Genomic DNA, 24,096 nt, shown 5'->3' with positions numbered 1-24,096 from the left:
AGACTTACCGCGGCTGCGTTTGACGGCATGGCGGTTGAACGCCGAATTCTAAGGGAAAAAGGCATTCCGGAAGAGGTCATTCCTACACTGGTAAAAGCCAGGAAGGAGGTGACTGCACAACATTATCACCGCATTTGGAGAAAATATGTTGCGTGGTGTGAGGCCAGGAAGGCCCCCACGGAGGAATTTCAATTGGGTCGATTCCTACATTTCCTGCAAACAGGATTGTCTATGGGCCTCAAATTGGGGTCCATTAAGGTTCAAATTTCGGCCCTGTCGATTTTCTTCCAGAAAGAATTGGCTTCAGTTCCTGAAGTCCAGACTTTTGTAAAAGGAGTACTACATATACAGCCCCCGGTTGTGCCCCCAGTGGCTCCGTGGGACCTTAATGTAGTTTTGGATTTTCTCAAATCCCATTGGTTTGAGCCACTCAAATCGGTGGATTTTAAATATCTTACATGGAAAGTAACCATGCTACTGGCCCTGGCTTCAGCCAGGAGAGTGTCAGAATTGGCGGCTTTATCGTATAAAAGCCCATATCTGATTTTCCATTCGGACAGGGCAGAACTGCGGACACGTCCTCAGTTTCTGCCTAAGGTGGTGTCAGCGTTTCACCTGAACCAGCCTATTGTGGTGCCTGCGGCTACTAGCGATTTGGAGGATTCCAAGTTGCTGGACGTTGTCAGGGCATTGAAAATATATATTTCAAGGACGGCTGGAGTCAGAAAATCTGACTCGCTGTTTATACTGTATGCACCCAACAAGCTGGGTGCTCCTGCTTCTAAGCAGACGATTGCTCGTTGGATTTGTAGCACAATTCAACTTGCACATTCTGTGGCAGGCCTGCCACAGCCTAAATCTGTCAAGGCCCATTCCACAAGGAAGGTGGGCTCATCCTGGGCGGCTGCCCGAGGGGTCTCGGCATTACAACTCTGCCGAGCAGCTACGTGGTCGGGGGAGAACACGTTTGTAAAATTCTACAAATTTGATACCCTGGCTAAAGAGGACCTGGAGTTCTCTCATTCGGTGCTGCAGAGTCATCCGCACTCTCCCGCCCGTTTGGGAGCTTTGGTATAATCCCCATGGTCCTGATGGAGTCCCCAGCATCCACTAGGACGTCAGAGAAAATAAGATTTTACTTACCGATAAATCTATTTCTCGTAGTCCGTAGTGGATGCTGGGTGCCCATCCCAAGTGCGGATTGTCTGCAATACTTGTACATAGTTATTGTTACAAAAAAATCGGGTTGTTATTGTTGTGAGCCGTCTGTTCAGAGGCTCCTACGTTTGTCATACTGTTAACTGGGTTCAGATCACAAGTTGTACGGTGTGATTGGTGTGGCTGGTATGAGTCTTACCCGGGATTCAAAATGCTTCCTTATTGTGTACGCTCGTCCGGGCACAGTATCCTAACTGAGGCTTGGAGGAGGGTCATAGGGGGAGGAGCCAGTGCACACCACCTGATCCTAAAGCTTTATTTTTGTGCCCTGTCTCCTGCGGAGCCGCTAATCCCCATGGTCCTGACGGAGTCCCCAGCATCCACTACGGACTACGAGAAATAGATTTATCGGTAAGTAAAATCTTATTTTAAGCAGCTATAAGGAAACAACACTTATATAAGGTTGTTCCTATATAATTATAGCGCTTTGGTGTGTGCTGGCAAACTCTCCCTCTGTCTCCCCAAAGGGCTAGTGGGGTCCTGTCTTCTATCAGAGCATTCCCTGTGTGTCTGCTGTGTGTCGGTACGTGTGTGTCGACATGTATGAGGACGATGTTGGTGTGGAGGCGGAGCAATTGCCGGTAATGGTGATGTCACCCCCTAGGGAGTCGACACCGGAATGGATGGCTTTGTTTATGGAATTACGTGATAATGTCAGCACGCTGCAAAAGTCGGTTGACGACATGAGACGACCGGCAAACCAGTTAGTACCTGTACAGGCGTCTCAAACACCGTCAGGGGCTGTAAAACGCCCTTTGCCTCAGTCGGTCGACACAGACCCAGACACGGACACCGAATCTAGTGTCGACGGTGAAGAAACTAACGTATTTTCCAGTAGGGCCACACGTTATATGATCACGGCAATGAAGGAGGCTTTGCATATCTCTGATACTGCAAGTACCACAAAAAGGGGTATTATGTGGGGTCTGAAAAAACTACCTGTAGTTTTTCCTGAATCAGAGGAATTGAATGACGTGTGTGATGAAGCGTGGGTTACCCCTGATAAAAAACTGCTAATTTCAAAGAAGTTATTGCCGTTATACCCTTTCCCGCCAGAGGTTAGGGCGCGCTGGGAAACACCCCCTAGGGTGGACAAGGCGCTCACACGTTTATCCAAACAAGTGGCGTTACCGTCTCCTGATACGGCCGCCCTCAAGGATCCAGCTGATAGGAGGCTGGAAAATACTCTAAAAAGTATATACACACATACTGGTGTTCTACTGCGACCAGCAATCGACTCAGCCTGGATGTGCAGTGCTGGGGTGGCGTGGTCGGATTCCCTGACTGAAAATATTGATACCCTGGATAGGGACAGTATTTTACTGACTATAGAGCAGTTAAAGGATGCATTCCTTTATATGCGAGATGCACAGAGGGATATCTGCACTCTTGCATCAAGAGTAAGTGCGATGTCCATATCTGCCAGAAGAAGTCTATGAACACGACAGTGGTCAGGCGATGCGGATTCCAAACGGCATATGGAAGTATTGCCGTATAAAGGGGAGGAATTATTTGGGGTCGGTCTATCGGATTTGGTAGCCACGGCAACAGCCGGGAAGTCCACCTTTTTACCTCAAGTCCCCTCCCTGCAGAAAAAGACGCAGTCTTTTCAGCCGCAGTCCTTTCGTTCCTATAAGAACAAGCGAGCAAAAGGACATTCATATTTGCCCCGAGGCAAAGGAAAGGGTAAGAGACTGCAGCAAGCAGCCCCTTCCCAGGAGCAGAAGTCCTCCCCGGCTTCTGCAAAGGCCTCAGCATGACGCTGGGACCTTACAAGCGGACTCAGGGGCGGTGGGGGGTCGCCTCAAGAATTTCAGCGCACAGTGGGCTCACTCGCAGGTGGACCCCTGGATCCTACAGGTAGTATCTCAGGGTTACAGGTTGGAATTCGAGAAGTCTCCCCCTCGCCGGTTCCTAAAATCTGCTTTGCCAACGTCTCCCTCAGACAGGGCGACGGTATTGGAAGCCATTCACAAGCTGTATTCTCAGCAGGTGATAATCAAGGTACCCCTTCTACAACAGGGAAAGGGGTATTACTCCACGCTATTTGTGGTACCGAAGCCGGACGGCTCGGTAAGACCTATTCTAAATCTGAAATCTCTGAACCTGTACATACAAAGATTCAAGTTCAAGATGGAGTCACTCAGAGCAGTGATAGCGAATCTGGAAGAAGGGGATTTTATGGTGTCCTTGGACATCAAGGATGCTTACCTTCATGTCCCAATTTGCCCTTCACACCAAGGGTACCTCAGGTTCGTGGTACAAAACTGTCATTATCAGTTTCAGACGCTGCCGTTTGGATTGTCCACGGCACCCAGGGTCTTTACCAAGGTAATGGCCGAAATGATGATCCTTCTTCGAAGAGAAGGCGTATTAATTATCCCTTACTTGGACGATCTCCTGATAAGGGCAAGATCCAGAGAACAGCTGGAGGTCTGAGTAGCACTAACTCAAGTAGTGCTCCAACAGCACGGGTGGATTCTGAATTTTCCAAAATCCCAACTGATCCCGACGACGCGTCTGCTGTTCCTAGGGATGATTCTGGACACTGTTCAGAAAAAGGTATTTCTTCCGGAGGAGAAAGCCAGGGAGTTATCCGAACTCGTCAGGAACCTCCTAAAACCAGGGACAGTGTCTGTGCATCAATGCACAAGAGTCCTGGGTAAAATGGTGGCTTCTTACGAAGCGATTCCATTCGGCAGATTCCATGCACGAATTTTTCAGTGGGATCTGCTAGACAAATGGTCCGGATCGCATCTGCAGATGCATCAGCGGATAAAATTGTCGACAAGGACAAGGGTCTCTCTGCTATGGTGGTTGCAGAGTGCTCATCTGTTAGAGGGCCGCAGATTCGGCATACAGAACTGGGTCCTAGTGACCACGGATGCCAGCCTGAGAAGCTGGGGAGCGGTCACACAAGGAAGAAACTTCCAGGGCGTGTGGTCAAGCCTGGAAACGTCTCTTCACATAAATATACTGGAACTAAGAGCAATCTACAATGCTCTAAGCCTGGCAAAACCTCTGCTTCAGGGTCAGCCGGTGTTGATCCAGTCGGACAACATCACGGCAGTCGCCCACGTAAACAGACAGGGCGGCACAAGAAGCAGGAGGGCAATGGCAGAAGCTGCAAGGATTCTTCGCTGGGCGGAAAATCATGTGATAGCACTGTCAGCAGTGTTCACCACATGATTGTAGTCCATTGGGAAAGACCAATGGTGGACATGATGGCGTCCCGCCTCAACAAAAAACTGGACAGGTATTGCGCCAGGTCAAGAGACCCTCAGGCAATAGCTGTGGACGCTCTGGTAACACCATGGGTGTACCAGTCAGTGTATGTGTTCCCTCTTCTGCCTCTCATACCCAAGGTACTGAGAATTATACGGCAAAGGGGAGTAAGAACGATACTAGTGGCTCCGGACTGGCCAAGAAGGACTTGGTACCCGGAACTTCAGGAGATGCTCACGGAAGATCCGTGGCCTCTACCTCTAAGAAGGGATCTGCTTCAGCAGAGGCCGTGTCTATTCCAAGACTTACCGCGGCTGCGTTTGACGGCATGGCGGTTGAACGCCGGATCCTAAGGGAAAAAGGCATTCCGGAAGAGGTCATCACTACCCTGGTCAAAGCCAGGAAGGAGGTGACTGCACAACATTATCACCGCATTTGGAGAAAATATGTTGCATGGTGTGAGGCCAGGAAGGCCCCGACAGAGGAATTTCAACTGGGTCGATTCCTACATTTCCTGCAAACAGGATTATCTATGGGCCTCAAATTAGGGTCCATTAAGGTTCAAATTTCGGCCCTGTCGATTTTCTTCCAGAAAGAATTGGCTTCAGTTCCTGAAGTCCAGACTTTTGTAAAAGGAGTACTACATATACAGCCCCCGGTTGTGCCCCCAGTGGCACCGTGGGATCTCAATGTAGTTTTGGATTTTCTCAAATCCCATTGGTTTGAGCCACTCAAATCGGTAGATTTGAAATATCTTACATGGAAAGTAACCATGCTACTGGCCCTGGCTTCAGCCAGGAGAGTGTCGGAATTGGCGGCTTTATCGTATAAAAGCCCATATCTGATTTTCCATTCGGACAGGGCAGAATTGAGGACGCGTCCTCATTTTCTGCCTAAGGTGGTATCAGCGTTTCACCTGAACCAGCCTATTGTGGTGCCTGCGGCTACTAGCGATTTGGAGGATTCCAAGTTGCTGGACGTTGTCAGAGCATTGAAAATATATATTTCAAGGACGGCTGGAGTCAGAAAATCTGACTCGCTGTTTATACTGTATGCACCCAACAAGCTGGGTGCTCCTGCTTCTAAGCAGACGATTGCTCGTTGGATTTGTAGCACAATTCAACTGGCACATTCTGTGGCAGGCCTGCCACAGCCTAAATCTGTCAATGCCCACTCCACAAGGAAGGTGGGCTCATCTTGGGCGGCTGCCCGAGGGGTCTCGGCATTACAACTCTGCCGAGCAGCTACGTGGTCAGGGGAGAACACGTTTGTAAAATTCTACAAATTTGATACCCTGGCTAAGGAGGACCTGGAGTTCTCTCATTTGGTGCTGCAGAGTCATCCGCACTCTCCCGCCCGTTTGGGAGCTTTGGTATAATCCCCATGGTCCTGACGGAGTCCCCAGCATCCACTAGGACGTCAGAGAAAATAAGAATTTACTCACCGGTAATTCTATTTCTCGTAGTCCGTAGTGGATGCTGGGCGCCCATCCCAAGTGCGGATTGTCTGCAATACTTGTACATAGTTATTGTTACAAAAAAATCGGGTTGTTTATTGTTGTGAGCCATCTTTTCAGAGGCTCCTACGTTATCATACTGTTAACTGGGTTCAGATCACAAGTTGTACGGTGTGATTGGTGTGGCTGGTATGAGTCTTACCCGGGATTCAAAATCCTTCCTTATTGTGTACGCTCGTCCGGGCACAGTATCCTAACTGAGGCTTGGAGGAGGGTTATAGGGGGAGGAGCCAGTACACACCACCTAGTGGTCAAACTTTTAAATTTTGTGCCCTGTCTCCTGCGGATCCGCTAATCCCCATGGTCCTGACGGAGTCCCCAGCATCCACTACGGACTACGAGAAATAGAATTACCGGTGAGTAAATTCTTATTTTTTTTTTTCCCCCTGTTTCGTTCTTTTTCATCCACTAGGGGTCACTGGAGTACTCTTGGGATATGGACGGGGCGTTAGCAGGATAGGCACATTTAAATATATTTTACCTCACTGTTTTTCTGTGCTCACTCAGGATAGAAGCACACGTGGAGTTTCTCCAGTTTTTACTTTTATTTTTACTTTTACTTTTTACTCACAATTCCTTCCCAGCTTATAAAGAAGCTTGGGTCTGGGATTGTGGAAGCTGCTGCATGCAGCTATTGGCTTGTAGGCGGTCAGAGAGGAGCACCGCCATAGACCACAAGCAGCTCAGCTACACACTGAGCTGCAGGAAGGAGCTGGACAGAGCTTACACTAGAAGCCCCGTCATAGCCTCCAACATCACCTCAGGTAAGGCGGGCAAGCACCGCTCCTTTTATATGCTTTACTGGGGGATCGGGGTGGTCAGATCACGCTGCTGCCACGCTGTGTGTGGGAATTGATCAGTCACTCCCGCTGCCTAACTAGCCCTGCACTTAATGCTGGCCGCCCCGCTGTGGATGAGGATTGCTAGATTACGCTGGCTGCCGCACCTCAGCTTCCGGATCCCGGCCGCTGATAGGGTCCCGCTGCTGCCCGCCACCGCTGTTAGTCATGTTACTGCTGGCGCCCGCCGCTCCCCATCTCCTGGCCGCTACTGGCGCTAGTACTGCTGGGTAAGGCTGGCGGATGTAATGTCTGGGTTACAATCGGAATTGGCCGCCGCTAGATAGGAGCATGAGGCGGCTAGATCTGAGGCTCTGGTGAGACCGCCAGAGATACCGGAGGGGTCTCGGGAGATGTCTAGGACCTTGCAAAGGTCCAAGTCTAGTTCGGGTTACAAAGATAGTTATCATTTGTCTTATAATTTACCAGTTTCTGCTATGTTGCATTCTGACGATTCAATGTCAGGCTTCACTTCGCAAGATGAAGATGAGGAAGGTGAGGTGGGCCAGGAGTCAGATAGTGAGGATACTGACAGCCCGGCCATTGATAATCTCATCAGGGCAGTACGTCAGACTCTAAATTTTACAGAGACTGAAGAACCTCTTTCAAATGATGAGGTGTTATTTGCTAAACGACAGAGATCTCCAGTGTGTTTTCCTTATTCAGAGTCTCTTAATAAGCAGTGAACAGAGGCATGGAAGAACCCGGATAAACGTTTTTTTGTACCTCACCGGTTTCTGTCTAGTTACCCATTTCCAGAGTCTGTGACATCTAAATTGGAGAATCTTCCGATGGTGGATTCGTCGGTGTTAAAACTGTCTAAAAAGTTAACCATTCCAGTACCAACTGCTACTACGCTTAAAGACTCGTCAGAGCGTAAGCTAGAAGCTATGCTAAAGTCAATGTATACAGCAGCAGGGGTGCTGCTTAGACCTGCTTTGGTTGTAATTTGGGTAAATAAGGCTGTAATTACATTGATAACACAGCTCAGGTCGGCACTACAAGACGACCACCTTATACTTCTCGCTGATCACATCTGTGAATCTGCTGAGTATCTATGTACAGCTTCTATGGACGTCTGCCAGGTTAGTTCTCGCCTTTCAGCTTCACTAGGTGCGGCACGACGTGCACTCTGGCTGCGTTCTTGGCAGGCGGAGGCAGAGTCCAGACGAGGAATAGAAGCGTTGCCTTACGCTGGAGAGATGTTGTTTGGTTCTGAATTGGACAAATGGATTTCTCAGGCCACTGGGGAAAAGTCTGTTTTCCTACCATTGCCTACACAGGCGCCTAAACGAAAATATTCAAGTCCAGCTTTCAAATCCTTTAGACCTCAGTCCTTTCAAGGCCGGGGTAGAGGAACAACCACACACGGTAGACGTGGTAGAGGACGTGGTTTTCAACAAACCACCAACCGTCGTCAGGACGCTAAGACCACCGACAAGCCAGTGGCATGACAGGCTCCCAGCCCATCTCGGATCTTCAGTTGTGGGGACACGTTCCATTTGGTGTGGTTTCAGACATCCACAGATGGGTGGATCCGCAATTTAGTGTTAAAAGGTTACAAAATAGAGTTCGATTGTCTCCCACCAAAGCGCTTTTTCAAGACAGGTTTGCCTGTGTCAGAAGTCTCTGCTAGATTCAGCCGGTTTGATCCCGGTCCCAGTTCACCAACAGGGTCAAGGTTATTATTCCAGTCTTTTTGTAGTACCAAAGCCGGATGGCTCTGTCAGACCGATATTGAACCTAAAGGGGCTCAATCAGTACGTCACTTACTACAGATTCAAGATGGAATCCCTGCAGTCAGTAATTGCAGGGTTAGAGCCACAGGAATTCATGATTGCGCTGGACCTCAAGGATGGTACTTGCACATTCCAATTTGGCCACCGCATCAGATGTTCTTACGGTTTGCAGTACATCAAAACCATTATCAATTTCAGGCTCTACCGTTTGGCCTCTCGTCAGCGTCTCTGGTATTCACCAAAGTGATGGCTGTGATGATAGCTCATCTCAGATCCCTGGGAGTGATAATAGTTCCGTACTTAGACGATCTGCTCATCAAAGCTCCGTCTCAACAGATACTCCTTCAACATGACTTACTGACATGTGCTAGTTCAGCACGGTTGGATTGTCAACTTCAAGAAATCAAACCTGATTCCGTCTCAAAGACTTCAATTCCTAGGAATGATTCTCAATACGGTGGATCAAAGAATTTACCTGCCAGAACAGAAGATACAAAGTATTCGTCATCTGGTACAGTTAGTGCTCAGGCCACGCACAGTCTCGGTGCATTCAGCTCATTATCACAGAATTTGGAGTGCCTATATAGGTTGGTGTGAAGCTCGGAAGTTTCCGACATCCTCTTTCAAGTTATCCCGTCTTTTGCTATTTTTACAGACTGGGTTAGATGGAGGACTATGTTTATCTACACTAAAGGTGCAGGTCTCTGCCTTGTCAATTTACTTTCAAAGGCGTTTGGCCCTTTTGCCAACAGTGCACACTATCCTACAAGGTGCCCTCAGCGTACAACCTCCATTTATACCGCCTACAGCGCCATGGGACTTGAATCTGGTTTTAGATTTTTTACAGTCTTCCAACTTTTGAACCCTTACAACAAGTGGATGTTAAATTTCTCACTTGGAAAACCGTTTTTCTGCTAGCCTTAGCTTCAGCAAGGCGTGTTTCAGAATTGGGTGCCTTGTCATGCAAGCCACCGTATTTGGTGTTTCATTATGATAGAGCGGAACTTCGGACGAATCCCGCTTTCCTACCACAGGTAGTGTCATCCTTTCACATCAATCAACCAATCGTGGTTCCTGTATTATCAGAAAGTGCAGGAACTCCAGCTACTTTGGATGTGGTACGCGCACTACGCGTTTATGTAGCCCGAATGTCTACAGTACGTAAAACGGATACATTGTTTGTTCTCTATGATGCAGTCAAGATGGGTTGGCCAGCTTCCAAGCAGACCTTTTCCAGATGGCTTAAGCTGACCATACGTCAGGCTTACCTTCATGGTAGGCTTCAGCTGCCTGCATCCATTTGAGCTCATTCCACACGTTTGGTGGGAACTTCATGGGCAGCAGGTCGTGGGGCCTCTACGATGCAGCTTTGCCGTGCAGCTACATGGTCATCAGTGCACACATTTGTGCGCTTTTACAAGTTTGATACATTTACGGCATCAGCGTCTAGCTTTGGCCGTCTAGTGTTACAGGTGCCAAATAGCTCTCCCGCCCAAGGGGGAAACTTTGGTACGTCCCAAGAGTACTCCAGTGACCCATAGTGGATGAAAAAGAAAATAGGATTTTGGTACTTACCAGGTAAATCCTTTTCTTTGAATCCACAGGGGGCACTGGACGGCCACCCAGAGCAGTTTTACCTGTCTTGTGATAAGTTTAGTGGACCTTATGGCAACACATTCTCACCGACTGGTTCAAATGTTCAGGTGATATCTAATATTGTGCCAACTGTTTAGTTGTCCGTTACGTTATGTGTCAACTACATTGTTGTCCGTTATGTTATAAGTAATTCTCTATTGTTCATCTTCTCTATCGCTCCTGCTCGGCTCAGTAAAAAACACTGAGGTATCTTGGGAGTATGGAGGTGGAGGAGAGTTACTAATTTAAATATATTTAAATGTGCCTATCCTGCTGGCACCCCGTCCATATCCCAATAGTCCTCCAGTGCCCCCTGTGGATTAAAAAAAAAAAGGATTTACCTGGTAATTACCAAAATCCTATTTTTTGCGAATCCTATGTGTTTCTGTTCGTAAACGGGTCATTTTTTTGCATGGGAAAAACTGTCTATAATTGGATAGCCCAATAATAATCATTGGGCAAAAATAGCGATAAAAAAAATGACCGCAGCTTATAGGATACCTCCCTAAGAATGGCTACAGACTGATGCAAACAGAAAATTCAAATGCCATCAGTCCTTGCAGCCTAGCTTATATAAGGATGATAGTGGGAGTAATAATGGTTTGTGAGAATTATACCGCTTTTACAACCAAATAGCGGGTCGCAGCCGGGAGCCTGACACGGGTGCTACCCGGCTGCGACCTGCGTCAGCCCCCTTTCATACTGCATTCACCAACCCGGCATATTGCCGGGTTGGTAACGTTGCCGCCCGGCGCGCCCGCACATAGAGTGTAAACGGGAAGCCGTGTCGCGCGATCCGGCTCCCATTTATACTGAACAGTTTGCCGGGTTGAACACGTGTTCAACCCCGCAAACTACCCGAGTTGGAATACCGGGTCACTCGACCCGGATTATTCCAACTCTGCCCTTTTACACCGAGCAGCAACACGGGTTATGCACGTTCATGTGCAATAACCCGTGTTATATGCTGCCGGTGTAAAAGGGGTATTAGAGAGCTAGTCATTGGAATGTTGCCCAGAGATGCTTACAGTACATTTAGAAGGGTCCATGGCCGCTGGGCTTTGTGTATGCAAGTGCTGTCATTTCTTTATTAATAATGGAAATCCAGCCCCAAAGCCTTTACGCTAAGGTTCCTACATTCTGTTTAATGAAACTGCAGCATTTTCATGCTGGTCATGTGCTCCCTCCTATGGGTGTGCCAGCACTGGGATTTAGCTGATGAAATAGATCACATATTTAGGCGGGAGATATATCAAACCTTCTAAGGAGGACAGGTGGAGAAGTTGCCCATAGCAATCAAGCAGTAGCTAGCTATCCTTTATCTAGATTGTGCTTGATTAATGATAGTCAGAATTTCTGATGGTTGGTTGATATGGGCAACTTGGTCGGAGTTCTCTCTGCCAGACGCTCTATGATGAGTAAATATAAAAGGGGACTAATGACATTGAGATGACGCAAAACTATTAATAATGAATATTAATACACAGTAGATTCATCCTTCATAAAGTTGCCACCCAAGCCCTTCCAGTCCTGGGGGTGCATTGTAACTGGCTAAATAAGCTTGACGATTATTCAGCGTACGCACAAAATCCAATGCAGGTAGGATTAGTGTAGCGTTTAAAGATCTTTGTGAAATTTGTGAAACTTAAAGTTACGTCAATGTCAAGGAGGATGGGCTGTATTCAGAATGCAAACTCAGACCCCTACCAATGTAACTTGCGTCCCAACGCAATTTAAAATTTGAGGTTCCTACAGGTGGATGAAACAACAATATTGACTTTGTGCAACAAAATGAAAGAACGATTGACCCCAAATTATTGGTAATTACAGCTCCAACAAGAGGCAATAAATTATTATTCGTTTTTTAAATCCTGTTTTGGTCTCACAGGTAACTATCGTTCATCTCTAAATGACGCAATTGCAGCAAGAAAGCACAAACCAGACCACTTAAAGGCCGTGATTCGAGGTAACTGTATATTTTGCTAGCAATTAATGGAACATTAGACTGTGATAACATATATTGCTACAGTGAAAGTAATATCGGTGGTCAGAGTGATTCCAATTAATTATTTAATTTTGGGGATGTTCTATAAACCTGGAGGAATAGAAATTCTGTTTAAATTTATATTTAGGATTATCATTCATTATGCTCTGTATTCTTTTTATGGTAATGTAATGTGTACAAGTAAATGTATTAATCTTGTAGAACACATATTATATATCCCCACATCCCCCCTATTGTATCAGTGCTGTACATACATAAAACAAATGTTATCTTTGCACACTTGGATAATTGACACTGTTTTAAAGTGACTGGATACTTTCACCGCTCCACCCCTGGTTGTATTGGCGGCAGCTGTGTGTGGCATGGTGGGGTGAGGTTTCAACCACTTTCTCTTTCATCCACTAGGGGACACTGGAACAGTCTTATACAGTAGGGGTGTGAAGCTTGCAACCGGAGGTGTGGCACAATCTAAAAATTAGCATTGTCTGCACAGCTGGCTCCTCCCCCTTCACGCCCCTCAACCCTCAGTTTGAAAAATTGTGCTGAAGGTACAGCACGTGGGAGCACTTAGCTCCTGACTAAAAACTAAAGAGATATATATTAATGGCTGCGTCAGCCTAATGAAAAGGGGGACAAGGCTGAACAACATTGGAGAGATAAAGATCCCTATTGAAGGGAACTGCATCTCTCTGCAGGAGATCCTCTAATCCTCAGTGAGTACTGGTTTTTATAATAAGGGCCCATGTTAGGTTTTTTATTTTTATAATTTTATCCCCCTGTCAGCAAGTTAGTATGTTTTTTTTTTTTAAATTAAACATGAGGTCACCACAACAGCGTGACGGCCAGCGGTCACCAATGGGTAGCGCGGGGCTGGAAGAGCGCGCCGGGGGGATATGAGTCAGTCCGCCCGCACTATGCAAGCCTCGTGAGGGAAAAGGAGACACTGACGAGCGCCGCAATGGGACTTGGTGAGAGCGGTCCTGGAGCGCGCACGCCAGAGCGAGATCCTTCAGCAGCGTGAGGGATAAGGAGACACTGACAAGCGCCGCTACGGGAATTTAGTGAGAATGGTCCCGGAGCGCGCACGCCAGGGGGCAGAGACGCTGCAGATTACCGCGCGGCTGAGGAGATCCTTCAGCCGCGTGAGGGGAAAATTATAACAGCGCGCCTCCCCCTACAATAAAGTATAGTGAAAGGCTGAGGCCATTTTAATTATTCCTAACTGGCGCCATTCTAAGGGGCAGGGATCAGCCCTCCCCCTCATTTAGATACCAATAAGTTGGAAGAGGGATGGTTATTGTAGCAACAGCTCCCTCTGCTGGTGAAAGTATAAATTTAGATATGTACTGTGAGGATCTCCTGAACAGAATAATTCTACTTTACTATTTATATTTTCAAAGGAATTCTATTGCAAAGATCCTGAAGAAAATACAGGGAGGCAAGCGGATACCAACTCCTACCATCGTAGCTGATTTACAGTTGGGGTGTGAGGGTTGCAAGTCGGCTGGTGTTAAAAACATTTTTTTATTTTATTTATTATTTAGTGTTTTTTTTTTTTTTCCCTCTTCCTTTTTCTATATAAAGAAGGGAAAAGTAATTCCAGCCAGATCCAATACCTTTGCTTCCGTCATCTATCACAGTCTTTCTCTTCTTAGTTTAAAGGGTGAAAGCGCTGCGTAGTAGTCTGGTAGGGGGTTTAAACAACATGTCTAAAGCACCAACCAAGACCTTCAAGACCTATTATGTTTGTACGAAATGTAACAAGAAGAGCACGCGGGTTTGCAGCTCCGGGGTGTGCGACTCCTGCTTAGACAAGGATGCTCCACCTGGGAGCAGTGCCTCGTCTAGGTCATGGGAAGAAAACCTTGCAGATAAAATCTCCAAGGAGATGGCGGAATCACGCAAGCAGCAATCGGAATGGGCTGCGGGATTCTCAAAGACGATGGAAGAATTTCTCATCCGGTTAACACGGCCCGCACAAGCAGTAACGAATGTGCGCAAGGCTGTTAAAAGACCTCTCCCTATTATACCAGAATCAGAGGAGGAGGAGGGTCTCATTATTAATACAGAGGAAGGTGAGTTGATTGAATCTAACCTAGACTCCGATTCTCCGGAAGAGGACACGGCAATCTCTGGTCTTGATTCCTTAATTGACGCGGTAAAAGAGATCCTAAACTTTAAGGTAGAAGAAGTTAAGGAGCCAGAGGATTTCGAATTATTCGAATCCCAAAAACCGCGTTCAGCAGTGTTTCCCATTCCTAAATCTCTCCAATCTCAAATGGAGGAGGCTTGGAAGCAACCTGATAAACGCTTTCAATTTCTGAAGAGGTTTCAAGTAACTTACCCTTTACCTAAAGGTGTAATGGATAAGTGGGAGACTCCACCAGTAGTGGATGCTTCCCTAGGAAGGTTGTCAAAAAAGACAGTCTTACCAATACCTAATATAACGACTTTAAAGGATGCTTCAGATCGTAAGGTTGACACAGCTTTAAAGTAAATTTTTGTAGCAGCAGGTGCAGCACAGAGACCTATGATTGTCTGTGCTTGGGTTAACAAGGCCATGGGAGCATGGTCTGAACGTATTGTACAGGCTATTGAGGAGGAAAATAGCTTGGAAGAGATTACCCAACTGGCGGAGCACATTAGAGAATCTGCTTCATACTTGTGTCAAGCCTCAAAGGATATTAGCAGGATAGCATTGCGCATCTCCGCATCGGCCATATCGGCTAGACAGATTTTATGGCTCAGAGAATGGCAAGGAGACTCTGACACCAAGAAGGCGGTAGAATCCATCCCCTTTGGGGGTGAAATGCTTTTCGGTCCAGAGTTGGACAAGTGGATTTCACAAGCTACAGCAGGGAAGTCCACCTTTCTACCTACTCCTTATACGAGAACCAGTCCACAGGTTAGGAGAGGTTATTCGGGACAAGTGTTTAATTCATTTAGATCGCAGTCCTTTTGAGCCCGAGGAAGAGGTTTCGGTACACAAGCACCTCAGGGGGCAGGTTCGCATTGGCTTTTTTTTTTTTTTGCAAATTAAGTTTTTATTATCAATAAAAAGATAATTTTATACATCACGATGATTTTACAATCGGTACATATGTTCATAGAACAGTAGCTAATGTTTTAGTCGTTGACCAGAAGTACGGTGAACAAACAGTGTAGAACATCGTTCATCTACATTAACTTTAACTAGAGGTATTAATATGTATCCTCTTCAAATAGTAATAACAAGAACAATAAATCTAACATGAAGTATGGAGGGTAGTCAAAGGGAGAAAGGAAAAAGAGAGAGAGAGAGAGCAAGACAACAGATGGGGGGGGGGGGGAGGGGGGTCGCATTCTCCGCAGCAGTCCTACTATGTAGCCGATGTGGGATGAAGCATAATGGTTTTGTATACCGGCGTATCCTTGAACTCCAGCCAGTCAAACCAGACGGCCGTAAACCGGGACGCAGAACGGTCGGACAGAGCTGTCAGGTCCTCCATTGCCATGTAGTGGTCAATTCTTTGGAACCATTTGGCAATGGGTGGTTGTACCTGGGATCTCCAGAAGCATGGGATGGTTGCTCTGGCTGCATTCATTAAGTGTCTCAGTAATGAGTTTTTGAACTGGGATAGAGGCAAGTCTGTCAAGTTGAGCAACCAGAACTCAGGCGTCTCAGGTATTGGGAGTCCCGTGATATTCCTGGTAATGGAGCAAACCTGTTTCCAGAAGGGAGCTAGTCCCGGGCACCTCCACCATATGTGGCAAGGGGTGCCTCGTGAGTTATTGCACCTCCAACAAACATCTGGAACGCCTGGGAACATGTGGTGTACTCGATCTGGTTATCTGTACCATCTCGATAGCACTTTATATTGTCTCAAGTACTTGAAGTGAGGGGGAGCTAGCAAACGTGTATTGGAAAATTCGCGACCATTGGCCAGAAGTCAGTTCCCTGCCTAGGTCTTCATGCCATGCCGTAACAAATGCCGGAGGTTTAGCAGAAGTACTCAATAAGCATTGTCTGTATAGGAGAGATATAAGATGTCGCGGCGATTTCTCAGAGAGACACATTGATTCAAAATTCGTAGGTCTCCACCCCACGGTTCGAATCGGCATTGTAGTAACATAGTGCCTTATTTGTAAATAAGCCCAAAAAGAATTGGGCGGTAGATTAAAGGAGCGTTGTAATTCTGCGAAAGGGTGGATCCCCGCCGAACCGATCAAGTGACCTAATCGAGATATACCAGCCTCAGCCCACGCTGAGGACTGAGATAGGGGGAGAGGGTTCGCGGGCATGTCTGGGTTGTTTAGTACTGGTGTCGGCAAGGAGGGGCTCGGACTGAAAGAGTCAAGGTGTCTAAATTTCCTCCATACCTTTATGGTTGGATCTAGAGTGGGGTGTTTCATGCGCGGTATTTTTTTGAGCCAGGGGAGAACAGCTATTTGTATATCTGTGGCCGCCTCTGCTATTAATGGCCATTGCTTGGTCTGGGGGGATCTGGAGATATCAATAATTCTGGACAGGTGGATAGCATTGTAATAGCTAAGAAAATGTGGCAGTTGTAAACCCCCTTCCCTGCGGGTACGGGTCACTGTGTACTGTGAGAGCCTATGTCCACGCTTTCCCCATATAAAACGGCCAACAGATGATTGTAGGTTTGTGAAGAAGGAAGTTGGAATTGTTACAGGTAATGTTTGCAGTAGATACAAAACTTTCGGGAGGATCGTCATCTTTATCGTGTTAATCCTGCCCAGCCAAGTAAGTCGGAGTGCAGACCATCTATTAAAATCTGCTGTAATTCTGTGTAGTAGTGGAAGGAAATTCACTCGATATAGATCGGTGAGGTCTTTGGTCAAAAGGACTCCCAAGTACTTTAGCTGGGTGGGATGCCACTGGAACGGAAACGCGTCTCGTATGCTTTCTAACACTCGCGCTGGGGTTGAAATGTTCAGGGCCACTGATTTAGTGTAATTTATCTTGAAATTGGAGAGCTGGTTAAATCTGTTGAATTCTAGCATAAGCGCTGGGAGGGAGGTTACCGGATCTGTCAGGGTGGCCAGTAAATCGTCCGCATATAACGCCAGTTTGTGTTCCTGTTTTCCTGCCCTTACCCCGTGGATATTTGGATTAGCTCGAATTGCTCTCGCAAGTGCTTCCATGCAAAGAACAAATATGAGCGGGGACAACGGGCAACCCTGTCTCGTTCCGTTTTCTATCAGGAAGGGGGCGGACAGGACACCATTCACGCGGACCCTAGCCGAGGGCACTTTATACAGGGTCAGTATCCGACTGAGACAGGCTGGACCCAAACCCATGTGTCCAAGAAGACCCTCCATGAATTGCCAGTCTATCCTGTCAAAGGCCTTCTCCGCGTCCGTGGACAAGAGGACCATATGGGAAGGACTTCTCTGTGCCAAATGTATAAGATCGATAACTTTGGAGGTGTTATCTTTGGCCTCTCGTCCCAATATAAATCCCACCTGATCCCCATGTACCACCTCCGGGAGAAGGCGGCCTAAGCGGCATGAAAGCAGTTTGGCAAAGAGTTTGATGTCACAGTTGAGAAGAGAGATGGGTCTGTAACTCGAGCACTGGGTGGGGTCCTTACCCTCCTTCGGAATTACTGCTATGTGGGCTTCTAGTGTCTGCGGAGAAAAACCACTCTCAGCAGAGACCGCGTTGCATGCCCTCAATAAGAGGGGTAATAGGGGTTGTTTAAAAGCTTTATAATATCCGACTGGGAAGCCATCCGGGCCCGGACTCCTCCCAGACGGTGTTGCCGCCAGCGCTGTCTCTAGTTCCTCCAGTGTAAAGGGTCGTTCCAGGTTGTCCAAGTCTGAGTCTAGCAGTCTTGGGAAGTCAATTTCTGTCAGGTATTTCTGTATCGATATTCTCAGATCTGCAGCGGTTTGTGGAGTTTGGTTCTTTCTGAGACTATAGAGGGATTCGTAGAATTTTTGGAAGGAGTGGGCAATTTGGGGCAGCGTGCTTGCAACTTGACCCCCGGGCTCCTGAATGGAGCGAACATAAGACTGCAGTCTCTGGGTCCGGAGTGCTCTGGCTAACATAGCACCCGGTTTGTTGCCCCAAAGATAAAATTTATGGCGGCATTTAATCATCCCCAATTTAGTTTTGTCCCATAAGAATTTATTGAGAGCTTTTCGCGCCTCTGTTAGTTCTAGGAGTACCTCTGGGTCCAGGGAGTCCTGGTGTGAGGCCTCTAATGCCGCTACTCGATCAATGAGCTGCAGTCTCTGCGCCGTTCGCTCCCTTTTAAGCTGAGAGCCGAGTTGAATACACTTTCCCCGAATCACACATTTGTGTGCCTCCCAGATTGTTATTGCACTAACGTCCGGGGTGTCGTTCATCTCTATATAGTCTAAGATGGCAGAAGTAAGCGTGGTCTTTAGTCTGGGGTCTTGTGTTAAATAGTCATTAAATCTCCATGACCAGGGCGTGAGAGGGGCCGATGTCGTCGCAACTGAGATATAAACCGGAGCATGATCGGACCATGTGATGTGTCCAATTGTACTTGATGGGAATAATTGTAGGGACCTATGCTCAACTAGGAAATAGTCCGGGCGAGAGTACATATTATGAGGGGGGGAAAAAAAGGTGAAATCCTTACTGGTCGGGTGTTGAGTTCTCCATAAGTCCATAAGCTGAAACTCACGAAGAAGTCGGCCCACTCGGCGGTGATCTCGTGTCTGCTTTCTATTCAAAGAGGGTGAACAGTCCATCCCTGGGTCTTGTGACCAGTTAAAGTCCCCTCCTATAATCAATCTCCCTTCTTTAATGGGTTCAAGGCGTCTCAATATTTTGATGAGGAACTGTCTTTGGCGTTTATTGGGGGCATATATGTTGACAATAGTATATATTTGGCCATATATAGTGCCTTTAACAACCAGGCATCTGCCCTCCTCAAGAATAAAGTGTGAGACGTCTGTAATCGGGATTTTGCGTGCCACCATTATCGCCACTCCTAGAGATTTACCCGCTGGGTTATTGCTACAAAAAACCTGGGGGTAACGATAGTTACCTAGTTTAGGGGCGGCCTGGTGTTTGAAATGGGTCTCTTGTAGGAGAGCAATGTCTATACGGTCTGTCCACAGTTCTCGCAGTAGTGTGGACCGTTTTTCGGGGATATTAAGCCCCTTCACGTTGAAGGAGCACAGTCTAAGGTCAGGGGACATTAGTGGGGTTAAATTCGGCATCTACAATGAGCAAAAGAAGTAGCGATGACTTACCGATAATGTGATGTCGGCATTGGGACCATTCATGGTAGACATTTCGGCCTGCTACGGAGGTCAGCGGGGAAAAAGGGAGTGTGAAAGAAGGGAGAAAGAGTAAAAAAGGGGAAAACACGGAAAGAAAAAACAATGCAATAAACATTGAATTATTTAACAACATTATCACATCTTGTGAAGTGATTGTAGTACCGCCGTTAAGTCGTAGGAAGGTCATATCTACGACTTAAGAGCCAAAACAGGCAAGCGGTCTAACCCAACTGGGGCGTGGTGGTGACAACGAAAACCCCGGGACAGGAGTAGTATATCGTGCATTCAAGGGATTACCTGTGTTAACCAATTATCCTTCTTCTGCTATGATCAGGGGGTTTCCCTGTTCAGTAGTATGGACAGTGGGAGCGTGCAACTCTCAATTGGTGCTCAACTTTTAAAGTAAAAAAAAAAAAAATTAAGATAAAATTTAAAAATTAAAAGTTAAACATTAAGAAGATCAAGCATATTTTTGGAGAGATAATGGGGCGCTATGGATCCGTTTGTCAGGGATATCAAAGGAGGGGGTGGGTCCGTGTATAGACAGAAATGCTAAGTCACTTTACTGCAATGTCAGTTGTTGCAGGTGCTTGGGGGAGAATCAGTGACGTAGTCTACATTCTCAAAAATGAGCCACTAGCCATCGACTGCTTAGGCAGTATTGTGTCCAGCTGAGCCATGGCAACCATCTTGAAGTCGTGGAGGAAGAGGTCTTGTAAACATCATGTCCCGGTCTCATTGGGAAGCTGGGGTGATCGGGTCGTCCCCCGTTTTCTGTTGTTGACCGGGGTCCAAGGCATCCGCGTGGTCGGAGGCTTCGGGGGTTCCAGACGGTGAAAGGTTTGTATCCATTCTGTTAGGGCAGGTTTAGTTATGGATAGTGTAGAGCAAAAGTTATCCAGGTCTTCTGGTGTGTGCAAGGCAACCTGTCGTCCCTCAAATGTAGTCTGGATACTGACTGGAAAACCCCAGCGGAATCTAAGTCCCTTCTCCTTTAAGGCTTCTGTCAGGGGCTTGAGAGCTCTTCGTTGCTGAAGCGTGGTCCAGGACAGGTCCGGGAAGATCTGGATCACATTGCTATCGAATTCCAGCCGATCTAATTTGCGGGCTTTATTGAGAATCTCCTCCTTGACGCTGTAATAATGAAGTCGGCATATAACATCCCTGGGAGCCTCAGAGGAGAGACCTTTCGGGCGCAGTGCTCTATGAGCCCTGTCAAACATTATGATGTTGTCTGGTTTCGCATCTATGATTTCGTTAAAAATATTATTGAGGGCGTTTGTTATCCCTGGGCCCTGGACCTCTTCCGATAGACCTCTGACGCGCAGGTTGTTTCTCCGGCCTCTATTGTCTAGGTCGTCTTGTCGACGCGCAAGCGCCCTTAGTTCTTGAGCCTGAAGAGCAACTGTGTCACATAGCTTTTGCTGGACTGATGAAACTTCATCGACGTGGTCTTCCATGTCAGAGACTCGATGTGATATGTGGGATATATCTGCCTGCAGTATGGAGATTTCGGATTTGACCGTGTCGCGTATCTTCTGCTCAAGATCCAAAAAATCTTTTTTAGTAGGTAAATCTTTTTTGGTAGGGAGTGAGCGTAAATAGGTCAACACGTCTGCCATTGATGTTTCGGGTCCCTTGCCTATCGGTGAAGAGTCGGTACCAGCCATCTTGCCGACGTCAATAGGAGAGCTAGACACGGATGAGAGGGAACGAGTATCTTCGCTCTCTGTATCTGGTAGGAGATATCGGTGTAGATTAGACTGTAAGGATTTGTCACCCGTTTTTTTTTTTTTGCTGCAGATGATTTCCCACCTCTCTTAGTTTTCCCCATCAGCAATCGTTATGCATCATATTATGTAGTAAAACAAGAGGAAACCACATCGCTGGAACAGGAACGCACCCTGTCTGAGTTGATTCTCCACTGTCGTGTGGGTGTCCCGAGTTATGTCATCAACCACCTAACCCCATAGTGTGCGGGTGGTTCAGGGGGTCATGTCCTTCAACGTGGTCTGATTTGAGGCATCTGCACCGCAGAGGGGGGTCCCAGGTTTTCGTCGACAGGAATCAGTCCAGCATCACCCCACAGCTCCAGGCACCCCTCCAGGCAGTGGGGAGTGAGCTTTAGTTAATATAACAGTCCTGGATGTAATATCAGATTGGTGAGGTGTGAAGTCTTGAGCTGGATATCGCAGAGAAGGCTCTCTATGTGAGCAGCCTGTGTGTGTTGTAACTTAAAATCCAAGATGGCCGCCGCAGCTGTGACAGGCTGGAGGATGTCTCCCTATGTGTGGAGCCCGTGGGTCCCTGGATGTTTCCCCCTCCACAGTCAGGTACCTGAGGGTCTTGGGGAGGTCTCCAGACTGCTGTGGGGTCCAAAGGGTGTCCGTAGGACGCGTCCCGGGTCCCGCCGCGGCCGCGCGCCGCTCCGGAGCTTCCCGCCGGGCCTCCTCCAAACTCGAGGCCCCGGCTTCAGTGAGCAGCGTAGGCCGCAATGCCGGATCAGGTCCCAGTGTGTCAGCGCCGTCCAGGGAATCACAGCAGGGCACTCTCCTGCAGCAAGTACTCCACCTGAGTATATTTATTACCAGGTTTGGCTATAGATAAGGGGTTTTAATATCTTTTCCCCTGGGAGCTCCTCCGCAGCACGTCTGCTCCAGGATATAGCCAGGCCACGCCCCCTCGCATTGGCTTTTACATCGAAGAATCCGACTTCCACCGCACATACGAACCTCCTTGATTTGGTGGTCATTGCACAAGAATCTCGCAGCCGGCAATAGATTCGGCATTTGGTATTGGAGGATCCTGACAACGGTTGCCAGCCTCAGAGGTTGGGGTGCCGTCCTAGAGGAACATCAGTTTCAGGGCAGATGGACGTTACAGGAGAGCAGCCGACCCATAAACATTTTAGAAATGAGAGCAGTTTACAATGCGCTTCTCTTAGCCGAAGACCTAGTCATGGGTCAACACTTAAAGATACAGTCGGGCAATGTCATGACGACGGCTTATATAAACCGTCAAGGAGGAACAAAGAGCAGGATGGCATTAAAGAAAGCCACAAGGATCTTTTTGTGGGCAGAAAGGCGAAACATCATCGTCTCGGCAGTGTTCATTCCAGGTATGGAGAACTGGGAAGCAGATTATTTCTGTCGCCAGAACATGCATCCGGGAGAGTGGTGCCTACAGCCACAGATCTTCAACATGGTGGTGAGAAGATGGGGTCTACCTCAAGTGGACCTAATGGTGTCTCGGCACAACCATCAGCTGCCCAGATATGTGTCCAGGACAAGAGATCCAGCAGCAGAAGGAGTGGACGCATTGACACTTCCTTGGAGTTACAGAAAGGTTTACATTTTTCCACCTTTCCCAATCATACCCATGGTTCTAAAGAAGGTGAAACGAGAACGAGTGTGGGCAATTCTAATAGCACCAGATTGGCCCCGCAGGAGTTGGTACTCAGACTTGCGGGGGTTACTAGCGGAAGATCCTTGGCGATTACCTCAGAGAGAGGACCTGCTATCTCAGGGACAGTTCCTACACCCAGACCTGAACAGGCTGCATTTAACGGCGTCGCTATTGAAACCTGGATCTTAAGAAACAGAGAGATACCAAGAACGGCAATTCCTACGATGATTGCTGCTAGGAAGCCGGTCACAGCCATGCACTACTACAGAATTTGGAAGAAGTACATGGATTGGTGTCAGGAACGTGGGTGAAATTCGACGAACTTCCACTTATCCAGACTTCTACTTTTCCTTCAAGCTGGTCTAGATGGAGGACTAAGACTAGGTTCTTTGAAGGTTCAAGTTTCGGCTCTCTCCATCCTATTTCAACAGCGGTTGGCATCCTTGCAAGAAGTTCAAACCTTTTTACAGGGGGTTCTGAGGATACAACTTCCTTTTCCATCCTCCCACTGTGCCGTGGGACTTAAATTTGGTTTTGGAATTTTTGAGATCACCAACTTTTGAGCCGTTGGAAAGAACCGACCTGAAATATCTCTCTTGGAAGGTCACGTTATTACTTGCCTTGGCTTCAGCCAGAAGGGTTTCTGAGTTGGGAGCTTTATCATGTAAGAGTCCTTTTTTTAATTTTCCATGAGGATAGGGCAGAACTCCGTACAAGAGCAGATTTCCTTCCTAAGGTCGTTTCGGGGTTTCACGTAAAACAGCCGATTGTAGTCCCATCTTATCGGGGATTCGCAGATGGGGACGTGTCTTTGGATGTTGTTCGAGCTTTACGAATATACGTACAGGTTACGTCGTCCTTCCGAAGGTTGGCCCATTTGTTTGTTCTCTATGATGGTCCAAAGAAGGGTTGGCCAGCCTCTAAGCAGTCTTTGTCTAGATCAGAGGTTCTCAAACTCGGCCCTCGAGAGCCCACACAGTGCATGTTTTGCAGGTAACCCAGCAGGTGCACAGGTGTATTAATTACTCACTGACACATTTTAAAAGGTCCACAGGTGGAGCTAATTATTTCACTTGCGATTCTGTGAGGAGACCTGCAAAACATGCACCGTGTGGGCCCCCGAGGACCGAGTTTGAGAACCTCTGGTCTAGATGGATTAGATTTGCCATTCGACAAGCTTATTTCTCTTTCATCCACTAGGGGACACTGGAGTCCTATACAGTAGGGGTGTGAAGCCTGCAACCGGAGGTG

General features: G+C 47.4%; 1 protein-coding gene across 2 annotated transcripts in view; it reads left to right on the top strand.

Annotated features, from left to right (window-relative positions):
* Positions 1 to 24,096, top strand: part of TTC4 (tetratricopeptide repeat domain 4) — a 67,788-nt gene that overhangs the window by 22,570 nt on the left and 21,122 nt on the right. For both annotated transcript variants that reach the window (XM_063939658.1, XM_063939659.1), the window contains exon 5: positions 12,061 to 12,138. In XM_063939658.1, the coding sequence (XP_063795728.1) occupies positions 12,061 to 12,138 (78 nt within the window). The remainder of the gene's footprint in view (positions 1 to 12,060; positions 12,139 to 24,096) is intronic.

Source organism: Pseudophryne corroboree, chromosome 9 (genome assembly GCF_028390025.1).
Source record: "Pseudophryne corroboree isolate aPseCor3 chromosome 9, aPseCor3.hap2, whole genome shotgun sequence".
NCBI classification, from domain to species: Eukaryota; Metazoa; Chordata; class Amphibia; order Anura; family Myobatrachidae; genus Pseudophryne; species Pseudophryne corroboree.
Note: the sequence above shows the minus strand (reverse complement) of the source record. Positions and strands in the feature narration are given on the sequence as shown.